Genomic DNA, 23,087 nt, shown 5'->3' on the forward strand with positions numbered 1-23,087 from the left:
TTCAGTATTTGTGCAGCACTGTTCTTACACCAAATAAAATCAATTGTTTTTGGAAAAATCTTATGTTAGTTGTAAATAGTAACCAACAGTGAATAATAATGAAACTTTTTTAAATGGAAATGTTTATTAACCTGCATGTGCTTGCACGCGTGGGTTTTCATTGTCTTCCAGAACCATCAGAAGACCTGGTACAACTTTGTCATGGAATTTCTTCTCAAAAGTTGGAGCAAAATCAGTTGACATTTGCCCAATTGCATTACACGCAGCATAACGTACTCTTGGGTGCTGGAAAAAAGGAATGAAAAAATTAGTACTTGAAGAGTTATTACATACAGGTAACAAACAAATAAAAAACTTAAAATGAAAACTTCAATAAAATCTTAATAGAAAACCCACTTCCCCAATAAATGCATGATAGCAGACCAACAGCTAGGGGTCAAACATAATTTCCTGATAAATCTCCCCCTCAAATCACCTCACAGCAAGTCAACCACTGGTTAGGATGATAATATTTCACTTTTCTGTCCATCTGTTGCAATCTCACAGTTTAATAAGTAGTAATGTCTTTTTTCACTTTCATTTTAAAGAACAGATGGATGGGACACTTCTCAAATCAGTGGAAGACAAGGCCATACCACTCTAAACAGGACTATTAAAAGAAATTTGTTCAGTGCAAACGACAATGAGGTTGGTGATGGCTTCACACTGTACTTAAATACTTAACACTCTGATAGGAAAAGGAAATGTATATTCCTGAGGAGAACCTTAGATGGAATCATTTACTGTGCAAATAATTTCATTTCCATTCACAATTTAAAAAAACGATCACCCTTCGAACATCAATCTTCCTGGTTTTGGGTTTTGGTTTATGGCCGTACAAAAGCATCTCTGGACATTAGTAAACTGTCAAAAAACACACACTTCATAGATCTTATATGCAGTATAACAGTCAATTTAACAAAGAATTTTTAGGAACAGGGAGTTGCTTGTTCTGGTTCAACATTCACACTTCCTCAACAGAATATCTAAAATAACACTCTCACTATGATGAGCACTTCAAAGCTTGCTCCTTTACAACCCCTGGACCCTTTTTCACGCATATTTCTCTGCTGAATAATACTATTCCATATTGTACTGACAGCCACCAATGGATATCAGCCTCTGTATCACCCTATCATCATCAAAATTTATTTCACAGGGCTGTTGCTCTATCTTGCAGAAAGTAGTTCGATATTAGTTGTTCACTCTAAGAATTCACAGCACCGTGGCTGATGGGTGTATCTGTTTCAACAGAAGTTATAAAAAGGTTTAGGATTGGACCAATATTCACCTGTTCCTTTAGTTACTAACCTTAAGCTTTCAATACAGTGCCCAAAGAGTAGTTTCATCAAATATATCAACAAATTTAAACAATTTCAAATTCAATTACATAAAGTACTTCTGTGATCTCTAGCTGTGTGTGTTAAGTCTGTTTTTGTTTACAAGTACACTGACACTGTTGCCTGTTGACTGCAATAGCTGTGCTATAAAAGCTGTTTGCACTGACTGAGGCCACTTCTACTGAGACAGTTATTTCATCAGCGTTAACTAAGATAGCGAACAATTTAATACGTCAAACCAGATCAGTTTTTAAAACTAGGAACAAAGTTAAAATATTTGATTGGAAACAAATATAGTATTTTTCATTGACAAACTGCTAATAACTATAGAATACTTGTGTAATAACAGCACATACGTATTACATTCTCTTTATACAATTTATAGTACATGTTGATGTACAGTGTACCTATATCACTACAAGAGTGATTGTTTCTTTAACTGACAGCTGATATCCCGAACATCATGTCCCAACAAAATTGGAGCTCTGCCTCTTTGGAAAGAACTGCGGCATTGCCATCTTAACAAGGAACTTCCAAACCAGGGGTTTGGGCACTGTGCTCTGGATGATTTGGCTCTCTGCAGGTGGTCCCATAGGTCTGCTGATCTGACACTTGACGATTCTTTTTCTTTAGGCATTTAGATATTTTTTTTTTTTTTTTTTTTTATAGTTGAAAGCCAATGTTTTTGAGTACCAGCTTTGCCAATAACACTGATTGAAATACAGAATTGTATCACTGCTGCCCTGGCGAACATTGGCACAGAGATGCTCAAATGTGTAAGGGCCGAATCTGACTGCCCCACAGATGTTTGTCATGTAACACAAGGAGCCCACAGAGCATTTGTAATTATGTGTAATACTTTGTGAAATACATTTACCCAAACCCTGATGAATCATTTGTAAACATCCTGAATATCGAACACTAAACCTCCCAAACGAATGATACAGGAACTGAAATTCAGGGTAGCGAAGGAAAAGCTGGAATGCTTAACTCCACTTTCAAATGTTCTTTTACAAAGAAAAACCCAGGAAAATTGCCCCAATTTAATGCGTACCACTGAAAAGGTGAATGAAATAAGTGCCAATGGTGCTAAGAAAATGCTGAAATTGTTAGAAGTGAGCACAGCTCCAGAACCCGATGGATTTCCTGTCGAAATATACTGAATCTGCAGCCAAGTTTCTTGATTTCCAAAAATCATTTGACTCAGTGCCAAACCTGCGCTTATTGTCAAAAGTACAATCACATGAGATACAAGTGAAATATGCGACTGGACTGAAGTCTTTTTGGTAGGGAGGATGCAGCATGTTATCTTGGATGTAGTCGTCGTTAGATGTAGAAGGGTCAATCCAAGTGGAGTGATCCAATCAAAATTAAGTTGGTTGCTTGACCATTTCTAATTTTTTTTAAATATATGATTACCCTATAATTGAGAACATCAAAGCAGTTTAAAAAAAAAAAAATTACCTTTCACCATTACTGAATGGCGGCCATTTTAATTTTGAAACACACAGCAGTTTTCCACTTGGATACATTAGCGTTAATTTGAATTTCCCTGTACAGAGTTAAGTTACAAAATTGCAATTGACAGAACTGTTTTTTAAAACGTCTCCTCTACAACACTGCTTATTACCTAAAATACCCTAAATTCAAAAATAACAAGTCAAAATGACCTTCAAAACGTGGTATTGAAAATTTAGACAATCCACTTTTTAGACCCAAAAATAACATCCAAGGAATGGCTTATCAGTGTGTAATTTTTTCTTCAGTTACGTATCATAAGCTGCTAGCCGTATATGCAGCATAAACACTGACAAATGTTTCCTTGATTTTTACAAATTTCTGAAATTTGAAAAATCTTTATTTTTGTAAAGTTTGGGGCTAATTATCTCTGGTGGGACGGAATATTAAATTTTGATTTTTGTACACCTATGTGATAGCCAAGTACTGTAAAAATTTCAACACTGATATCAGGTGCCCAATGCTCATCAGGAAAAGAAGTATATCCTGGCAAAGAAAAGTAGATTTTGTATTTTGTTGCAAATCTCAGTCCCACCAGACATATACATTAGAAAATATGAGAACTGTATCAATGATGCAGTCCAGAAATCAGCTACAGAGAAGCCAGGAAGCATTGCTTCAAGATTTGAAAAATGATAACAGTGTGAGCAGACCTCGAGGCACCCTGTGACAAACAGAGTTATTCACAAACAATGGAACGTGACAATATTATGAAAAGGATAGTTGCTACTCCCCATATAACGGAGATGCTGAGTCGCAGATAGGCACAACAAAAGGACTGCCACACAATTAGCTTTCAGCCAACAAGGCCTTAGTCTCACTCACTCACACACACACACACACACACACACACACACACACACACACAAGTGCGCAGGGGATGGTAAGGTGCTGCTGTAGGAGCGTGCAAGGACGAGGTGAGGAAAGGATAAGGCAGCTAGGTGCAGTGAGGAAGTTAGACGGAGGGAGGGCGACGGGGGCAGAAGACATGAAAAGTAGAAAGCCTGAGTGCACTGGTGGAATAGAGGGCTGTGTCGTGCTGGAATGAGAATAGGGAAGGGCCTAGATGGGTAAGGACAATGACTAACGAAGGTTGAGGTCAGGAGGGTTACGGGAACGTAGGATATATTGCAGGGAGAGTACCCAACTGCACAATTCAGAAAAGCTGTTGTTGGTGTGGAGGATCTAGATGACACAGGCTGTGAAGCAGTCACTGAAATGAAGAATGTGTTGGGCAGCATGCTCAGCACCAGGGTGGTCCAGTTGTTTTTTGGTCACAGTTTGTTGGTGGCCATTAATGCAAACAAGACAGCTTGTTGGTTGTCATGCTCACCTAGAATGCAGCACAGTGCCTGCAGCTTAGCTTATAGATCACATGACTGATAGGTGATGTTTGTGACTGGACAGAAGCAGGTCGTAGTGGTGGGAGGATGTATGGTACAGGTCTTGCATCTAGATGTATTACAGGGATATGAGCCACGAGACGCAAGGGGTTGGGAGCAGGGGTTGTGTAAGAATGGAGGGGGGAGAGAGAGAGAGAGAGAGAGAGAGAGAGAGAGAGAGAGAGAGAGAGAGAGACTATTTACAATCTCCCAGGTAAGAATTTGCTAGCACATTTGTCTACAATGGTAACGGATACTCATATAACTTTGCACAATGTCCACTAAAGATGCACCCTGTTCAGAAACTTTTCACCAAAGACAACAGAATATAGCTTAAATGTTGCTCGTACACACCATTACCAATCCAAGGACGAAACTTTAAATATATTGCAGAAAACAGTGTGCAACTCTGAAGTAGTTCGAGAGCAGCATTGCCAAATAGAGAGTTAACACTGCTGGCTCTCTGAATGATCTCAATAATTCTGAGGGGAAGTAGGTTATTCAGGGGCCTTGTTTCAAACTAGTTCTTCCAGTATTCTGTTAAATTCTTCTCATTTCTATCAACTCAACTTAAACCACTCATTTACTCTCTCTTTCTAGAATACTGTTTTTAAGCTCATTTATTTCATGGAACTTTTATACAGGGCGATTCCATGTTGTTACAAACTGTCAGGGATGATGGAGAAGAGTAAATGTATCAATCTGAGGTAAGGGACCCAGAGTCCGGGTTATACGGAAGAATCATTCTGATTTCTGTAGCAGTGGAACATGTGTACCAGTACTGTTGGTGCTAAGACTGTACGGTAGACAAATTTAAGAGGTGATAATATAGAAGAGAGAGAGAGAGAGAGAGAGAGAGAGAGAGAGAGAGAGAGAGAGAGAAGGTGAAGCCCCCATAGCTCTTAAGGTATGCGTTTCAGAGCCAATGCTTTACTACTTTTTTTTTACTATCACCCCTGAAAATTTTCTACCTTACAATCTTAAAAACAACAGTACCCTTATCTATCTTCCACTATCAGAGGTATTAATGATTTTTGCTTATAACTTCTGACTGTTGTTCCAGGCCATGGTCCACTGCCTTAAATTGATAAGTTCACCGTTCTCCATCATCTATGAAAGTTTGTAATATCACCAAATCACACTATATATTCCTTCCAATTTTCAGCTATCCCCTTTTTTGCTTAGTACCAGCTTACCATCTGCGTTCTTTGTATTCATACAGTTCCTTTTCTTTTCTTCCAAGGTCTCATATCTTCTAACAGGCAGCATTTATCTATCTATTCTCTAACTATACATTCTTTTACAACCTCGCACTTGTCATCCAGTCATAGCTACTAAGCCATTTTTCAATTTCTGTCCATCTCTTTAGAAATCTGCATCTCTTTCGCCTGCTCTTTTTATTTTTTTCTCATTTGTCAATTGAACTAAAAATATTTCTTGGGTAATTTAAGGATTGTTACTAGGCCTTGTGTTTTTTTTCCATAACCATTTTACCTCCACTATTCAATGTCTCACAGCTACCCATTAATGTTCTCTCTTATTTTGTTTCACCTAATTCTGTCAATCTCTGCCTATTGTCTGCTTGGAAACACTCAATAACCTCAGCTGACCGAGGTTCAATCTCTACAATTTCTTCCATTTTAATCTGCAGTTCATAACCAATAAATTTTGTTCAGAGCACATATTGTCCTGGTGTAACGACGAGTGTTGACACGAAGATCAAGAACAATACAGCAGAGACAGCTGTGAGACGATGTCAGCCAATAACACACTGACTAGGATGTCAGCAGGATAGGAGCGGCCTCTACATGAAGAGAATAAAAGCAACACGCCGCCTAGCCTCAGCCATACTAGAAGAGAGGAGTAGAGCTGCACTAGAAGAGCCACAGTGATATTAACAATAGCAGTGGCTTATAAACTTGTGTGATTAGCTTACATGGAAATTGTACATATCAAAGGACATTGATTATTTGCATGTCGCCAATTGCTTCCGACCCATCATGTAGAAACGAAAGTTAAGTATTGTCAATTTAATTACTGTAATAAACTCCATTAATATGATTTGCTTGTATGTTGTCGAGCTATCCGAGAAAACAGCTTCCTAGGCACCCTATAAGAGACGAGTGGGCAGGATCCCACATATATCTAGTTTTAAAATTCTCTTTCCATTATGCAGGGTGTTTCACAATTCCTATTGCAGGCTTCTAGGGCTTGTAGTGGGGACCTAAAGTGCGCGTCATTTACGACAGCGGCCGAGTTTAGGTTCGTTCTGCGCATCTGACATCACAAAACACAGTCAGCCAACGAACAGAGAACGACGTTGCCACAGCTCGACTGCAGTGCAGAGCACGGACGAGTGTCTTCAGTTTTAGAGACGTTCATTCATAAATAGAGTAATTGAACAAAAGCAATGTCTTGATAGCAGACTTTCTTTTATAGAAAGTTTGGAAAAATCATTCTTTATACCAATTGCTTCATATTCTATTAATTAATTAAACCAAATAAGCAATAAGCCTCTTAATTCAGGCGATAGCAAGGAAAGGTGTTTGTATCATTCTCACTAACCGCTTTTTCGCAATAAAGAACAGCAGTAATTTTTTATTTCCTATTGTACTGCGAAGAAACATGAGTAATTCATAGTCATACCAACAGTGTTTGTCGGTATTTTGCGTGATATTTTAAAGTCCTCCGGGAGATCTATTGAATAACGAGCTGCGGTAGCGTAATGGTTAAAGTGTATGTTTGCTAAGCAAAAGGTTCAGAGTTCAAACCTTGTTCGGTGCTTAATATTTTCTGTATTTAAAAACAATATCGAAGCGTCTTACTTCATGAATTTACTCGTTTGAATGTAATTTTCTGAAATTTCTAGTGGCAACTAAAATCGACCATACGGAAAGTATACGCTATGGACTTTTACCCCTGCAAACTCTTCAAAATTTCGTGCAATGGTTTACAACATCTAATGCTGCACAGTAACTGGGTTGAACATCGAAAAAAAATTGAGACATTTATGGGGGGAAGGTATTAGTCAAGAAGATGTGTAAAAATCAAATTTTTGGGCCCAATAGTTTTTGTGAAATCGAATGACAAGTGTGTCAGAGCACATGTGTCTGCACGGGTGAACAGTGCGGGGAGCACGTCTGTGTAGCAGCGAAAGGATTAATGCAGCCGTGGTGGCTTTATTTCATAAACTGCGTGCTCCCCCCAAACGTAAGTTTGAAACTATACTATGGTGCCGCTTCTCTTGGCGCGTGCAACTGGCAACGCAGCACCGCCAAGATAAAAGAATTGAACTATAGTAGACACAGTCTGATAAGGAACTCATGTCTGGAAATGTACCATTTGGATAGGAAATAAGTTCAAAGATCTGATCACTGTCACGCACAAGAGAACCAAATGATGAACATTTGTTACATTGTCCACGCAGTGGGCTTCTGTTAGAGCACACAGGTGAGTGCCCATTGTCTCCACTGTGTGTGTATTGTGAAGCAGAAGATTAACAGTGATCTGAAACTTCAAACTTATTTTACATGCAAATGTTAAATTTACTGACATGGGTCCTTTACGAAAACTTTGTAAGTCTCCCTCTGCAACCATTAGATGGGTATTATGCTTACAACACATTCTTCACTCTGCAAATAATGCCAGCCTCAACCTACGGCTACCTACTGTCCACACATCCTCCAGCTAACAGTTTCCACCTGGTCTATCCCAACTACTCTCCCCCACCCACTGTATGCTGCCCTCTGCTAATGTAGCCAGCCATCTTTCCCCTGCCCTGCTGCTCTCGTCCCCCCTCCCCCCAAGCTGCACCTAGCAGTCTCCCCATGTCTTCGTTCAGTCAATGCACACTCTCCCAGACAGCACTATACCACCACCACCACCACCACCACCACCACCACCACCCGTACCCTGCTATGTCTCCCTCTTCCCTGCCTCATTCCAGACCGCCGCTCAACGTGACAGCTGCATTCCGATCCGAGCTGCAGGAAATGGCAGTCGTGTGTGCTTTACGTGTGCTTGCTTGTGTGAATGTGTGTGTTTTATCTTCTGAAGTTGGCTTTAGCCAAAAGCTAAATGTGTAACTGACTTTTCATTGTTCCTGTCAAACTCTGTGTGGCTTTACAGTGACTAGCAACCTATTCCTTTCCTTATTTTACTACCGCTATATTTAACTTCAACCTAACAGTTACACCTTTTTACTTCTTTAATGTACCTACCCAATTAACCCTCCAGCTGTGTGCACGAGTGCACTCAGCTTTTCCATACAATTCGAGAGGGCATGGATACAATTTCTAGGCTATTTATACACAGAAATTCACTGTTTTCCTATCAAATATTTTCTGTTGCTCTTTGACATCAGGAGTTGAATTTTATTCATTCTCAAGCATCATGGACAATGGAAATCAACAAATTATGACCTGTCTGATTGCTTTTTAAAATATGCGCGAGATACCATGAAGTTGTAAGCAACAAACTGTTGCTAACAATTAACATCAATATTATGTAACTTACATCTAAGGAGCAAGAAAAATATGTCATTTTTCACTAAACAACAATCATCAAATTGCATCATCAAATGTATTATACTGCTTCATTTGCTGTACAACTAATGTTACTATTTGCAAATACTGGATGTCACTTGAAAATGGACACTATCATCTGAAACCACGAATGACACAGTAATGCAGTTATGTTGAAATTATTTCCTCAAATATTACTCAGCTGTGAAACCTCAACAGCAGAAAAGATCGCAACATTCTTCGTTTGTGTAGTCATATTACGCATAGTTGCTTTACAATACCTGAAAGTATTTTTGTTCTGTCTTCACAACTACAAGAAAATGTGTGTTTTTCTCACCAGATGCATGTTGCTTTCTTGAAGTAAGCATCACCAGTGGTTTGTAATTAAAGATATTTATAATCTGATTTGTTTCCTAGATAAAAAAATAGTCCATTGATAAATTGTTGGTTTTTACCTACAGTAATCGGTGCTTGATTTTTCGCCTACGACAGGGGACACCACCTGCTAGCACATTTTTGGTTTCTTTCTTCATTACACACTGATACTTGGAACCTTACTGTTCACTGCTTTGCAGAACTACCCATTTATTTATGTAGCACACTTTTTTTATAGCAGTGATATATGAAAAAGAGCACTGTGTAAAACATAAAGAATGCATAGTTCTGCAAAGCACTGACAAATTAGACCACAAATATCAGTGCCTAATGAAGAAAGAAATCGAAGATGTGCTAGCAGAAAGCGTTTCCAGATGTAGACAAAAAACCAAGCAGAAATTACCATAAGTAAAAACCAACATATTGTAACTGATTGTTTTTCTATCTAAAAAACAAATCAGATTGTAAATACTTTTAATTACAGACCAATGATGGTACTTTATTTCTCAGTATGTCAATATATTCTGGTAAAATTTGCTGTGTGTGGAATGAAACTGATGTATGTAACTTTCCTTCTTTTTCACCAGCTTTCCCTTTTACTTCAAACCCAAGAATAAAAATAAAAAAGACATTACTTGAGTAGTCTGAAATATTTTTTGACAATCTGTTGATTCATATTATAACAACTAAAACCAGAAAGTATGCATACCAGGAAAACTCGCAGTTCAAACAATAAAAGACAAAGAAATGGAAGGATGTTGGAGAAAAAGGAGGGAAAGTTTTCATAGCTTTTTTTGTTATTACAAAGTGTAGTCTGTTTACCTAGACAAGAATGGCACTGAACCACGAACGAAACAATTTGTATTCAGAGTTTTTTCAAAGTCATGCCATGAGACAAGATTCAGATTGATTGTGAAATAATGGTACTTTTCAGATAACTTCTTTCAACTAGGACAATAACCCATGTTACGAAAAGCGTAAAAAGTTATTGAATATTTACAAAACAAGTTCATATCAGCTTTAGTTCCAGAAAGAAAGGCTAGTTTGGATGAAAGCTTTATGTTGTAGTAGTTGCTGAAAGGAAGGCTCAGCTGGTAACAATATTTACGAAGGAAAAGACCTCGCTCTGACATAAAATAATTTGTTCTATGTGACTCTCAATCAATTTACATAAAGAATTTTTTTTTCATTGGCAAAGACAGTTCACCATAGTTGTATGAGCATTAAGGAGTAATACATCTACCAAAACTGTTTTACATCTCAAGGATTCTCTATTACACAAAGGCTACTGTGTAACCATTTCTACACATCACCTGAAATTATCGATCATTCGGTTGGTTCGTCTAAGTGGGAGATGGGGAACACACAGCAAGATTATTTGCTACAACACAAAACAGGTATCAAGGGAACTCTTTGAGCAAGTAAAAGGGATCTAACAACCATGCTAGTAGCCACAAAACTTAACAAAAGGAAGATTGGGGCATTCCAAAGAGATAAAGTCATGGTACTCAAATGAAAAAATTGCACTATCATGTATAACGCAAACAAAAAGGTGATGGAATAACGGGACCTCAGTTGATACATGGCTATAATGATAGAAAGAATGGCCTTGACAGTGCTAACCAAGAACTTTCTTATTATGAGACCATGCTGAAACAGCAGAAAATATGTTACAAGAAAGTATTTCAGTACCGGTAGAGGTAATCAGCCTCTATTCAATGCAATTATTTTATTCCAAAAAAATTCCAACATGAGGGAAACATTTTTAAAATTTGAAATGAAGAAAATGAAGTGATTCTTGATATTTAGTTTTTGGTTTCTTCTTACATTTCTTCAAGACACCCCTTGTAACTATCCTAATTATTGAATAAAATTGATCTATTTTATACAGAAAAATCACAACATTGCTTGCGGTTGGAGGATTATGGAATGTAACAAACCGCATTCTGACACGCAGAACTCTTACTTTTTTTGGTGGCTGCATTCTCCTCAGTAATCCTCAATTGGAGATTCAAATGGGGAACTATTTTACCTCCAGAATATTTTACTCAAAAGGATGCCATCACACATTAAGCCATACAGTACAGCTGCATAACCTCGGGTAAAGTAACAGTTACAGTTACTCATTGCATTCAGCTATTTGCAGTGCCAGCATAGCAGGAGCATCCTGGGTAAATGTCAAAAGGCCACATCAATCATCCAGAATGTTGCCCTGTAAAAACTGAGGAGTCTGCTGCCCTCTTCATTAATCACAGCTTTGTCTGACCTCTCTACAGATACCTCTCACTCTACAATAGAGCAATTTGTATTATTGAAGCGCTTAAGCCACCCACCTCAGCAAGGTTCATTATTCACAGTGGCCTTATAACATTACTCAACCAGACCAGGATAAAGCACACACTTTGTAAATCAACTACTGCATACACACCAAATCCATTTTTTTGGCAGTATTACAGAGCAACTACTGCATATGGTAGTTGGATAAAGAAATACTACCTATAGAGGAGACACTGAAGAGTGAAGAAAAAATATTTCAATCCCAAAATCAGGAAAACTAAACCACTCTGCAAAAGCAGCCCAAAAAGGAAGTTTGCGTGTTACCGACATTCCAAAAAGTTAAAGTTTAAAATTTGAAAAGAAATCCAAAGACTTGCACCCCAAAATGTAAGAGTGTGGAGACTTTAGCAGTAAAAAACCTATTTCAGGTTTTGACAGAATATGTGGCTTTATCACAATTGTAAAAGTAGACATGTGAATGCAAATAAAAACATAACATTAATGAAATGAAAGTACGGCATTGATGGCAGGGAGACCCCACCTGAAGGAGTTCTGCTGACAAGTGGCAAGTCTTTTCAGGTGAGGCCACACTGAACAACTTGTGTGTTGTTGAAATTATGAGGACAATACAACACCCAGCTTCCTAATGGAGAAAATGTCCAAACCACAAAGGAATCGAACCTGTGCCCCTGCACGATAAACACGCTGGCCCCTCAGCTAGGGAGGTGTAAATAACATTAATGTAAACAAGGTAAAGCAATAGTAATCCCACACATTTTCCAAGATTTTGAAGGGAATAATCAGAAACTCAATTTCTACATACAAGTCTAAAATAATACAAGGTACAATCACAAACATATGAGAAAATCCAACAACTTAATTTATTAGCCTCAAAAATTACCCCAGTGGCTAACACTACATGGAAAGTATTGTGCGGCACTGATAGATTTAAAGTTAAAATTCTCATAAAATGATCACAACTGCAAAATAGGGAAATTTGATCTCATATGGAGTTCTACCAAGAGTAATTCTTCCTATGTGCATATGCAAATTGAACAGGATGGGAGAAATGATTACGATACCTGCAATAACTGTCCACATCACAATGTAAACTGGCTTGCACGGTGTAGATTTAGGTGCAGAGACAGTAACATTAATATTATGCTGTTTAAAATTAAGTTTAAAGAGTTATTATTATGTATAATCTGTCCGACCCAGATTTTAATATGCAAGGGTAGCAGATTCATGGAAACCTTTTGTGACACTAGGACAAAGCTGTGACTGTTTCTAAATTTCATGTACAGAAAGGGTAACTGACGTCATACTTACAGGATCGCGAAGAAAGTTGAGCACACCTTCCATTATTTGTGGTAGAAGATTCTCCATCTGTTTATGGCAACCTTCACCCACAGCTGAAAGAGCCATAAGAGCAGCATGCCTGGAAAATTTTAGTTCAAGATAGGTGTAATCCTACAAATATCACGAATGTAAAACTGTGGAGTAGAAATATCAAATGTTCTAAGTGTGAAATTTAAACTTAGCACAGTGAACCAAAGGCAGTATGTCTTTTGTACATAACTTATTCATATCCAAAAATCTGAAGTCTTCTATCATACAATTATGCTGTGCATCTCACCACCATAAAAAATTATGAGAAACCAGAAAATAAATAATTCATTAGAACATCCTAGGTTCCCTACCAAGAAATGACTGGTTTCACGTGCCAATAAAGTTTTTGTTTCTGCAATTAATACCAAAGCAATGCGATTTGTGATAATACAAGTATAGAATCACAGCAGTAATGTTTTAACAATAACTGCAATAAAACAAAAACTATTTCGCTATATTATTTTTTTAACAGGAGAAGGTAAAAATTACTGACTTCTGTTTCTTATACAACTCCATTTTCCAGATAACATGTTGCAAATTTTACTGTAGAACTCTCTGTGCCAGTGAGGAAGAAATAGCAACAATGTCTACAGGTGTGTGTTTTGCAAGTGACAGATACAGCTGGTCTTTCAGATGAAACACGACTCAGCATACATCAGCAATAGTCTTTTCTCTTTTGAAAGAAAAGACATTTTTCCATTCTTCTCTTGTAGAGTAATAAGTTTTCATAGTTATTTGAGACAGATAAGTTTGATACACTTTGCTCATACCGTAGGTCTTACATGCTTGCATTGACATCTTTAAAATCAGAGAAGTCAGTTTACACATCAGGATGTGTTCATAGCTTTAACAGACTCAACACACTTGTGCAAATCTCTCTGAACAAAGGCCATGCATAACTATTTCCCTGTAACTGCAAAATCTGTCAACTCAAAAAGCTGCATCCAACCACCAAAAACTTGCATTCTCTCTTTTCAAACCTTAAAGATTTTGAATATAAATGAAGCAATCTAAACTATCTTGTGCAACAAGACTTTTACCACGCATACCACAAAAGCAGCTGACATGAACACTCAAAACTGTAGTGACTTAGCTGCCTGCTGTAATATATACTGGAATGTGTTAATGTTGGAACAGATAATGCTTGCTGTATATCAATAAATATGACAGTATTTACACAACTGGGGAGTTTTGACTTAGCTGAATCAATACACATTAAATCCATTGCATATTTGTAATTTTTATGATGAATCTCCTGTTCAACTACAGCTGCAGTTATGTGTCCTTCTCACCTCAGGTCCGAAAACTAAATATCATTTAATCTACACGAGTACATATGAAAACTGCGAAAGAACCCATGTTGCATCTCTCTTAAAAACTGACGCATAAATTTGTAAGAAACAGAAGTCAATGGAGACTTTGCCTTATATGAAATGTAAGTTCTTTATACAGTTTAATGTTCATGTGCTCTTCAGTCAACTTTGATTGATTAATGGCTTTCATGATGTCCTTTATGTGATCTTTAACTTGCTGTCTATCCATCACATTTAACAGCCGACCTTCTTATTAAGGATACCTTCTTATATAGACACTACTTTTTTCTAGCCTGAAGAGCTTGCAAAAGTGTGTGTCTGAGTCCAAATACTTTATTGGAAAGCTCTCTTGCAAACTTGCTTAGTGCCACCATCAGTATCAGGTACTGTGTAACACACTGTTAACTGAAGACAATTGCTTGCTACATTATATGTACCAGCCCACACAGTTTGATTTCTTGTTCACTTTCACTCCTCCTCCTTGTGCCTTTGTACTGCAACATAGCAGGGTCGACATGGTTGTAAATGGATCTGACCCTACCTGTCACTAATCCATTATACCCAGGGACAGAATAAGTTAAGCCCGACCACATATAGTGGTATTCATATGAAGGCGAGCAAAAGGTTTCTAAATGTTTCTGAATCAAGTAAAGGAGGCAGGCCTTGGATGCCAACCCGATGTTAATATACAGGGACGTGGGAAACAGCCTAAAAACCACATCCAGGCTGCCTGGCACACCAGCCCTTGTTAATCCACCAAGAGGATTCGATCAGGGGTCTGTGCACCTCCCCGTTTTAGAAGTGGTACTTTAACAAGCACGACTATCTGGGTAGATTCATTTTCACTCTCTATTCTGTAATATTCATTGAAAAATTTGTACTTCTAGTGAAATGATATATCATTGTATGAAGCCTAAAACAGTTCTATGAACTATACTCTACAAACTGATCCAGTCATTCATTCATAAAGATTCAAACATTAAATGTGAGATCACAAATACTACTTGCAGTTCATTAGGTGAGTTCAGTAAATGAAGAAAGTTTGTGTTATCAGATCATTAGTAATACCGTACTGACCTCATTGTTTTGTGCCCCTTTACCAAAACTCCCCCCCCCCCCCCCCCCCCATATGTGACCCTTTGCCTGTTCACTTCTCTAGATTTTTGTTACTATGTTTGAGGCCAAAATTATCTCCCTCCATTACAAAGATGTCTTACTAATACATACAAAAGCTTACATGCACTATGCTTCTCACACCAACTGTGCATCTACTAACTGGAGGGGACCTTGACACATGGCACTTTGAACGCCAAACAGCACTGCTTGGCAAAGAGACCACAAATTTGTGGAACACTTTCTCCAAGACAAACGTTGGAGAGTGCAGGATGGAGTAAGCTTGTAGAAGAGGTGCTGAGTCACACACAGGCACATTGAAAAAGACTGCTAAAATGTTAAAGCTTTCTGATAAAATCCTCCACCTGTAGCAGAAAAAAATACACATTCACACAAGCACAACTCAGGGGGATGGGACAATATTACTGATGCTGAAAGTTAGTACAGTAAAAACCCTATTTTACGTTTCTGTGCACCCCACACTCAAAAAATGCAAATTTGAGGAAAATGCAGAATTGGGTAAAACATTAAAAATATGAGCAATATGGCATATATGATGAAAAAATCACATTCCTCTCCAATAGTTTGTATAAAACCTGTCTAAGCAAGGAAATTAAATGTACAATACAATGTTTATACTATAATTCGTGGTAATGAATTTCATCAGTTCTTAAAAAATAACAGTTGTGTAAAAGCAACTAAAAACTCATCAAAAAATTGAAATTGGTGTATGGGTACCAGGTAATCGAGCTGTTTTCTGGCATGCTTCAACTACAAACTATATGTTCAAAACATGCATTTTTTTGAGAGATCATACTTTATGTTCACCCAGAAGAAAGCAAAAATTGATGAACATGTTGAATAAAACAAAAAACATCACAGCAGCTAATTGGTTAAACCATAAACATGAATGCAGAATCTGCTTCATGACATACTTTGCCACCACTGATGTTTTTGTTCAATGCTTTTATTGTAAGCAGCACTTTTTATCTGCTCACCACCAGGTGTAAAGTGTTATTTCAGACTTTATGAGAGAAACGCAGGTGAAAAAATAAGTTTACCTCCCCATTTGATGTTACAAGCTTATTAGAAGCCAGCTCAGTGAATTCCTGTACACTGTGTAAAATGTAAATTTGAAAGCAAGATCAGATGCTACAGTTTCGTTTCATGCGCTCTATCACTGCTGCCAATCTTTACGACCTACAGTATATGGTGCAAAGTACATACATGAGTACTGTATGTAGTTGTTGCAATTGTATCATCTCACATTTGAACACAAAAGTCTTTCAAATGTGCTTTTGCAAAACCCATTCTATTTCCGTGCGACATCTCTGTCATAGCACATCATCTGCATATACAGTATATTTTCAGCACTTCGCAAATGCTTTCACCCTTACTTGCACTCCAGTGGCTGAAGGGCCACTCCACCTCTCCACACATCCAGTAGGTGGTTGCTGCACAGGCTATTGGGTGACTTAACAAGTCGCCAGCCAATAAATGTTCACAAGCCAGAAATGGATGATGCTCCCTCAATTATGAGCAAGCATATTCTTCAAGATTCTGTGTTTGAATTTAAAAGGTCGACAACTGATATTGCTGCTGAATACAGTACATGAAAGAAAGATAAGACCAAGTTCTATGACCCGAAAAAAGATATTGGCTCGGTCCGGAACACTTCACCTCGGCTGTCTTGTTATTAAATAACCGCTGCAACCCAGCAGTAGTTGTATCGTAACTACGCAGTGAAGCTAAATGTTGCAAGTTGTGCTGGCAACACTGAATGTGGATTACATTAGCATTTCCTCTCTCACACCTCCCCTCTCCACATGGGCGTAAAATATTCCCTTAATTCTACCATCACCTGTGGTGCGAACCATCTGTCTTTTGAACCACTTTTAACTCGTTCAGTCACATTAAATGTCAATAAGAAGAAAACAGGACAAAGTCAAGCGAGATATCAAGTAAGAACTTTGAATAGAGATAAAACTTACTAGGAAGAAATGTAAAATCAGGGATTTTTTAGCATTAATCTTTTGGTTTTTCACAGAGGTTATAAATTTATGGTTTAGAATCGTGAAAAGTGTAAAATCAGAGAATGTAAAATCGAAGTTCCACTGTAAATGTTTACACTTAACCCTATGTATATCATTTATTGCCTTCATCACTGAGAAAGAAAGGAAAGAAGGGAGAAGCTTCTTTTTTTTTTTACTAACATTCCAACTTGCAGCACCAAGGAAGAGTATGTGTTGCTGACAGCTGCTTATTGTTTATAATGCCCCCCCCCCCCCCCTCTCTCTCTCTCTCTCTCTCTCTCTCTCTCTCTCTCTCTCTCTCTCTCTCTCACACACACACACACACACACACACACACACACACACAGAGAGACACCTACCCTGAACAGCTGCATAGTGATAGTCTGTACTTTAAATGCTTTGTCAGATATAGCAATTTGAGTCAGAATATAGTTTTATATTTTGCTGTTTTCTTATCTATTTCCATATGACTGCACTGCTGTGAAAATAAAATTGACCTAATTTAATGTGTAAAAAGTTATGTTTACAGTCCAATTTATTTCCCCTACTAGCTCTCCCCTAACTCTCAAGCAGCTTTTTCTGCTTGGTTACCCAGCCACTAAACAAGCAGTGTTGCAAATCACTTTTTCAATAAAAAATATCAGTTTAAACATTTTCATAAGTACCCATTATCAATTAATCTGTAAAATGCATAAATTCCTGGGCATTTATGAATTTTGGTCATTTATCCTGGGCATTTGCCCCAACTTATAAATGCCCAGATATTTTACATCACTACGAGTGGGAGCGAAAAGAGAGAGAAGTAGGGAAGGTAAAGGACTTGCATGTGTTTTGGCAGGGTAGATGACATGGTTAGCACTGGAGTAGGGATGGGAATGAGTCAGTGGGAACAGGGCTAGTGAATGTATGGGTCACAGGCATTGCAGGAGTGAAGGATATGTTGTAGGCAGAGGTCACACCTGCCACTATCCACAACATCTGCAAGAGTCTCCATCAAACCTCTCCTTATAGTTGCCAAACCCTGCCTTGCAGACCCACAATATTTACTACACACTTAGAAACTCTGTCCCACCACCATTCAAAATCCAGAAACAAAACAGACCCACAACAGTGTCATGAAATGTCCTCCAAAAGCCTCAGCCTTGTAGGAGCATCTGTCCTTTACAAAGGCACTATCTTTGGCACCACTCACTAGTTCAATCATTATGAACTTGTTAAAGACTCTCTTCTCTTCCCAATACCTGTAGGGGAAACACTTTCGCCACCAATCGGAGTCAAACCAAATCCAACAATGAACCCTGCCTGACCTCAAATACTCCTCCATCAACCACCATCTACCCCAACTGCTCCTAAATCACTGTTACCATCTGGAGTCTGCCTACAAACACCAATTTTTTTGAATAGCACACATGGGAACTCTCCCTAAAACATGTCTTTGTTTCCATAACCCTCTAACCCTCCCTGGCCTAAACCTTCATTAGTCTGTCTCCCACCTACCTATCCCCTTCCTACTTCCACTCCAGTACTATACACATCGTCTATTCCACCAATGCACCAAGAAGTTCTTTCCGCTTCTCTATCTCCCTCCCCCCAAGCAGGAAAGCAGCACAGCCTCACGACTCATGATGTTTCACTTAACAGCCATATACTGTCCCCACCTTGATCCTGCACACTCCACCATGCAGCACTAGCAATGCAGCACTAGCTCTTCCCCATAGGTACTCTGCTATTCCTCCCCCTCCCCACCTCATGGCACCTCTTACCCCCATCACCCACCATTGGTTGCTGCTCTGTCAATCACAGTTGATGTAGGACTGTAATGGCCCGAGACAGTGGACATGGTGTGCGAGCTGTGTTTGTGTGAAAGTGTGCATTTCCAACAGGAAAAGAAAGACTGTCTGGAAGCTTTAATAAATTAACAGTCTTTTCCACTGTGCCTGTCTGCGACTCAGTGCCTCCTCTACATGACAAGTAGCAATCTATTCTTGCATTTTATTACTTCTCCATGACAAGGCATATGTCCAGGGATATATGACTGAGTAACGAGAACACATTAGCACTAAAGATCCATTTTGTGAAAAAACTGCACTTAGAACTTATTACATTTCCATCCCTTAATTATAGTCAGCAGAAATGGCACTAAACAATACACAGACTATACAAGGACCCTTGACATACTACTACGGATAGCGGAGAAAAATTAGAGGATGATGAGGTAGAAGATATACTGAGAGAAAAATACGAAAGCACAGTGAAAGATCAAGTGGAAACGAGGAACTTGGATTAGATGACATTCTGTCAGAATACTTTGGAAAACAATGACAAAACCACACCACTTGGCACCCAAGATATACAGATGGGTAAAATGTCCTCAGACTTCAAAGACTATGTAATAATTTCAAACCCAAAATAGGCAGGTGCTGATGCAAACATTACTGAACCGAGAATTCATGATATTTACACCAATTATTTACAGAAAAATGAAAAGACTTAAAGATAACATTGGAGATCAATTTGGCTGCCTCAGAAATGTAAGGACATGTGAAGCAAAACTGACCTTACAGCTTACCTTAGCAGATAGTTTAAATAAAGGCAAACCTACATTAAGCTAATTTGTAGATTTAGAGAAAGCTTCTGACAATTTTGACTAGAATACACACACCAAAATTTTGAAGCCACCAGAGGTAACATACAGGGAGCACAGAACAGAAACCAAATTGCATCCATCAGTGTCTAAGGTAATGAAAAGGACACGGCAGATGACAAGGGAGTGAGACGGGGTCCTATCCCAATTGATGTTCTATTCGCACAACGAGCAACCTTTGACGGAAACTATGGAGAAATTTGGCAGGGGAAATTAAATATCAGGGAGAAGAAATAAAAAAACTTTTGAGGTTTGTCAATGACATTTTAATTCTGACAGAGATAGTGAGAGACTTGGAAAATCAGTTCATTGGATACTGTTTATAAAGAAGACAAGATTAATGTGTGTGTGTGTGTGTGTGTGTGTGTGTGTGTGTGTGTGTGTGTGTGTGTGGTGTTGTTGTTGTTGTTTTCAGTCCTGAGACTGGTTTGATGCAGCTCTCCATACTAATCTATCCTGTGCAAGCTCCTTCATCTCCCAGTACCTACTACAACCGACATCATCCTGAATCTGCTTAGTGTATTCATCTCTTTGTCTCCCTCTACGATTTTTACCCTCCACGCTGCCCTCCAACGCTAAATTTAGATCACGTAACTAATGAGGAGGTATTGAATAGGATTGGGGAGAAGAGAAGTTTGTGGCACAACTTGACTTGAAGAAGGGATCGGTTGGTAGGACATGTCTTGAGGCATCAAGATTAATATGAACAAAAGTAAACCTAAGGTAATGGAGTGTAGTCAATTTAAATCAGGCAATCCTCTGGGTCTAAGTGAGACACAGCAAGAAACTGTCAGTCAGGTAATGGAGGGAAGTGAGGGGAATGGGATATTATAAATTAGAGAGAGATAAGAGACTTGACTACAATAATCAGGTTTAAAAAGCACCTTTGGCTTTCTCAAATCTGCACACAGCCACGAGTGAGATGGATCTGCAATTTAAATCGTGACATACTGTGGTATAAGGGTTCCCTGGAATTAACCCAAAACCATTAGGTGTCAACACATATTGAAGGAAGCGACTAGTAAAAGAAAACGCGACAACCACTGCGAGAGAAACAATAAGGCGAACTGAACAACAGAGAAATATCGAAACATATAAATTAAAATGTGAGCAACAATAAATAGAAGCACAATTGTTGGAACCAAAGTTCATTTTCAGTCTGAAAACAAATGATGCACGCCTACAAGATTTAAGAATAATAAAAATAAATCAACATTAAACAATGATTCATTCACATGGTGTACAGTATTTTAAAGAATAATAGTTGACATTGTGCCACCTCCTAGGTATTATATTTTGTTTTGGGAAGGAAAAATTAAAGATGACAAAATGAGTTACTACTTCATCAACAAACTCATAATATACTTAACTATCATTTGCCCACAAAACTTTATGTGTGTGATGAGCTTAGAAATCTTTGTATGGAGGCTTCAACACAAATTAACTAGCACTTAGGAAGTCACATGAATTATTGTTTTGTTTATAGCTGCAGCAGCATAAAAGGTTCCTTAACAGGGTGTATACATGGATGAGGAAAAACAATTCCCAGATTTTTCCCGGTTAAAAGTACATTTCCTCCCGGGTGAAAATACACCTTTTCTGTGTTAAGTGAGAGTATACTTTTCCTCAGAACTGTAAAACTTATCAGTCTTTTGAATGGTTATGGTTTTATACACCAGCACAGTATTTACCGGCACTTTAGAAAACAAAACTCAGGGAACAAAACATGTTTTGGGAAGATTTCTGATGTGCAGCAACATGTACACTGCATATTTTCGTATTACGAAAGTATAAATTCAAATTCCACCGAACACCGCACGTTACCTTCCGAAGCACTCAAATCTTGATTGCGATGCACTTTTGTAAGCCAGTCATAGCTCACGTCACGATCTCACCAGCCGATGACAGCGGATATTCAGAACATAGGACACGTGATGTAGTCAGCCAATAGCAACATCACTGTTACGTAACGCGAACACACAAATAGGGAACGTTAATGGTTTAAATTAATATACGTAGTGTTGCTACAAGAAAAGAAAAGCTTTCACATATAATGTTGCCCCTTTTAGCGCATGTTACACTTTAAGATACATCACACAAATGTGCCAGTAAAATGTTTCAGAACGACATAAATGTCAGATCTTCTGGGCTCCAAATTATTCTAAATCATCATACTCAAAGAGTAAATGAGAGTCAAACACTTTGTGATTTAAGAAATTCATCGTACATTCACACACACAGTTCATCTTGCGTAAAAGTAAATTTACTTTGAAAGTAACACTTTTCAAAGCACCATTCGCAATATTTTCCCGCGACCTGTTAGAAATAGGTTTGCTTCAGCAGTTGCCAGAGAGCGCCAGATAACAAGTGTCTTACATAATTTCATAAAAGAAACAACACATTAGAGGATACTCTAAGAGCGCGGGAATTTCGTGAACCATACTAAAATGCATAATTCGGCTTAAAGTGCACATTCGTATGTAAATATTCTTAGAGTACCCGTACTGTATTATCTCATGTTTGGTTCTTTATTATGGCATAATGCCATACGTTCTAGAAGATGAAAACGTGCACCTGAAATGCAGCGAACAGTTGAAACTAGCCAATAGTGTGGAATTAAACACTCCCTTTCAAATAAATTGGCAATAAATTGGCTGGTTCAGTGGAAAAGATTAATAAAAGCCAATTTTCTTTAGAAAATCGACAAAATAACTTCATTGTTCTGCAATGTGATTAATGCTTGACTGTCAGAAAGGAGAAATAAAATAAAATCTGAAACTAATAACATATTTTAGCCTTTTGTAATTATGTAATTCACTTGATAGCTCCTGGTCACAGAAATCAGTTTTGTTTTCATTTGATGTAAGAGCAATAAATGAAAAGGAAACAGCAAAATCACTAAATGTAAACACAGGTCACGTGAGACCCTCCCCATTACAACTTAAGACTGCTCTGTAAATCTGCCCCAAATCTACAATATTTCCAAACCGGGGCAATACTAGATAGACATCATGAACTTTGCATTGGTCAAGTGCTTCATCACAAAATGAAGTAAACCCAAGAAGTAGTGTTTTTAATGACCAAAAAATGTAAGAGTGATACTAACTAGTTCAAGAAGTCTCCAGTGAAAAAAAATCAATA

The 23,087-nt window shown here is 38.1% G+C and overlaps 1 protein-coding gene across 1 annotated transcript in view; it reads right to left on the reverse strand.

Moving 5' to 3' along the window:
• Positions 1–23,087, reverse strand: part of LOC124775017 (importin-5) — a 171,135-nt gene that overhangs the window by 87,517 nt on the left and 60,531 nt on the right. Inside the window, exons 9-10 of the mRNA XM_047249777.1 lie at positions 12,784–12,892; positions 132–285 (exon numbers count right to left, since the gene is read on the reverse strand). Of these exons, the coding sequence (XP_047105733.1) occupies positions 132–285; positions 12,784–12,892 (263 nt within the window). The remainder of the gene's footprint in view (positions 1–131; positions 286–12,783; positions 12,893–23,087) is intronic.

Source organism: Schistocerca piceifrons, chromosome 2 (genome assembly GCF_021461385.2).
Source record: "Schistocerca piceifrons isolate TAMUIC-IGC-003096 chromosome 2, iqSchPice1.1, whole genome shotgun sequence".
Taxonomy (NCBI): Eukaryota; Metazoa; Arthropoda; class Insecta; order Orthoptera; family Acrididae; genus Schistocerca; species Schistocerca piceifrons.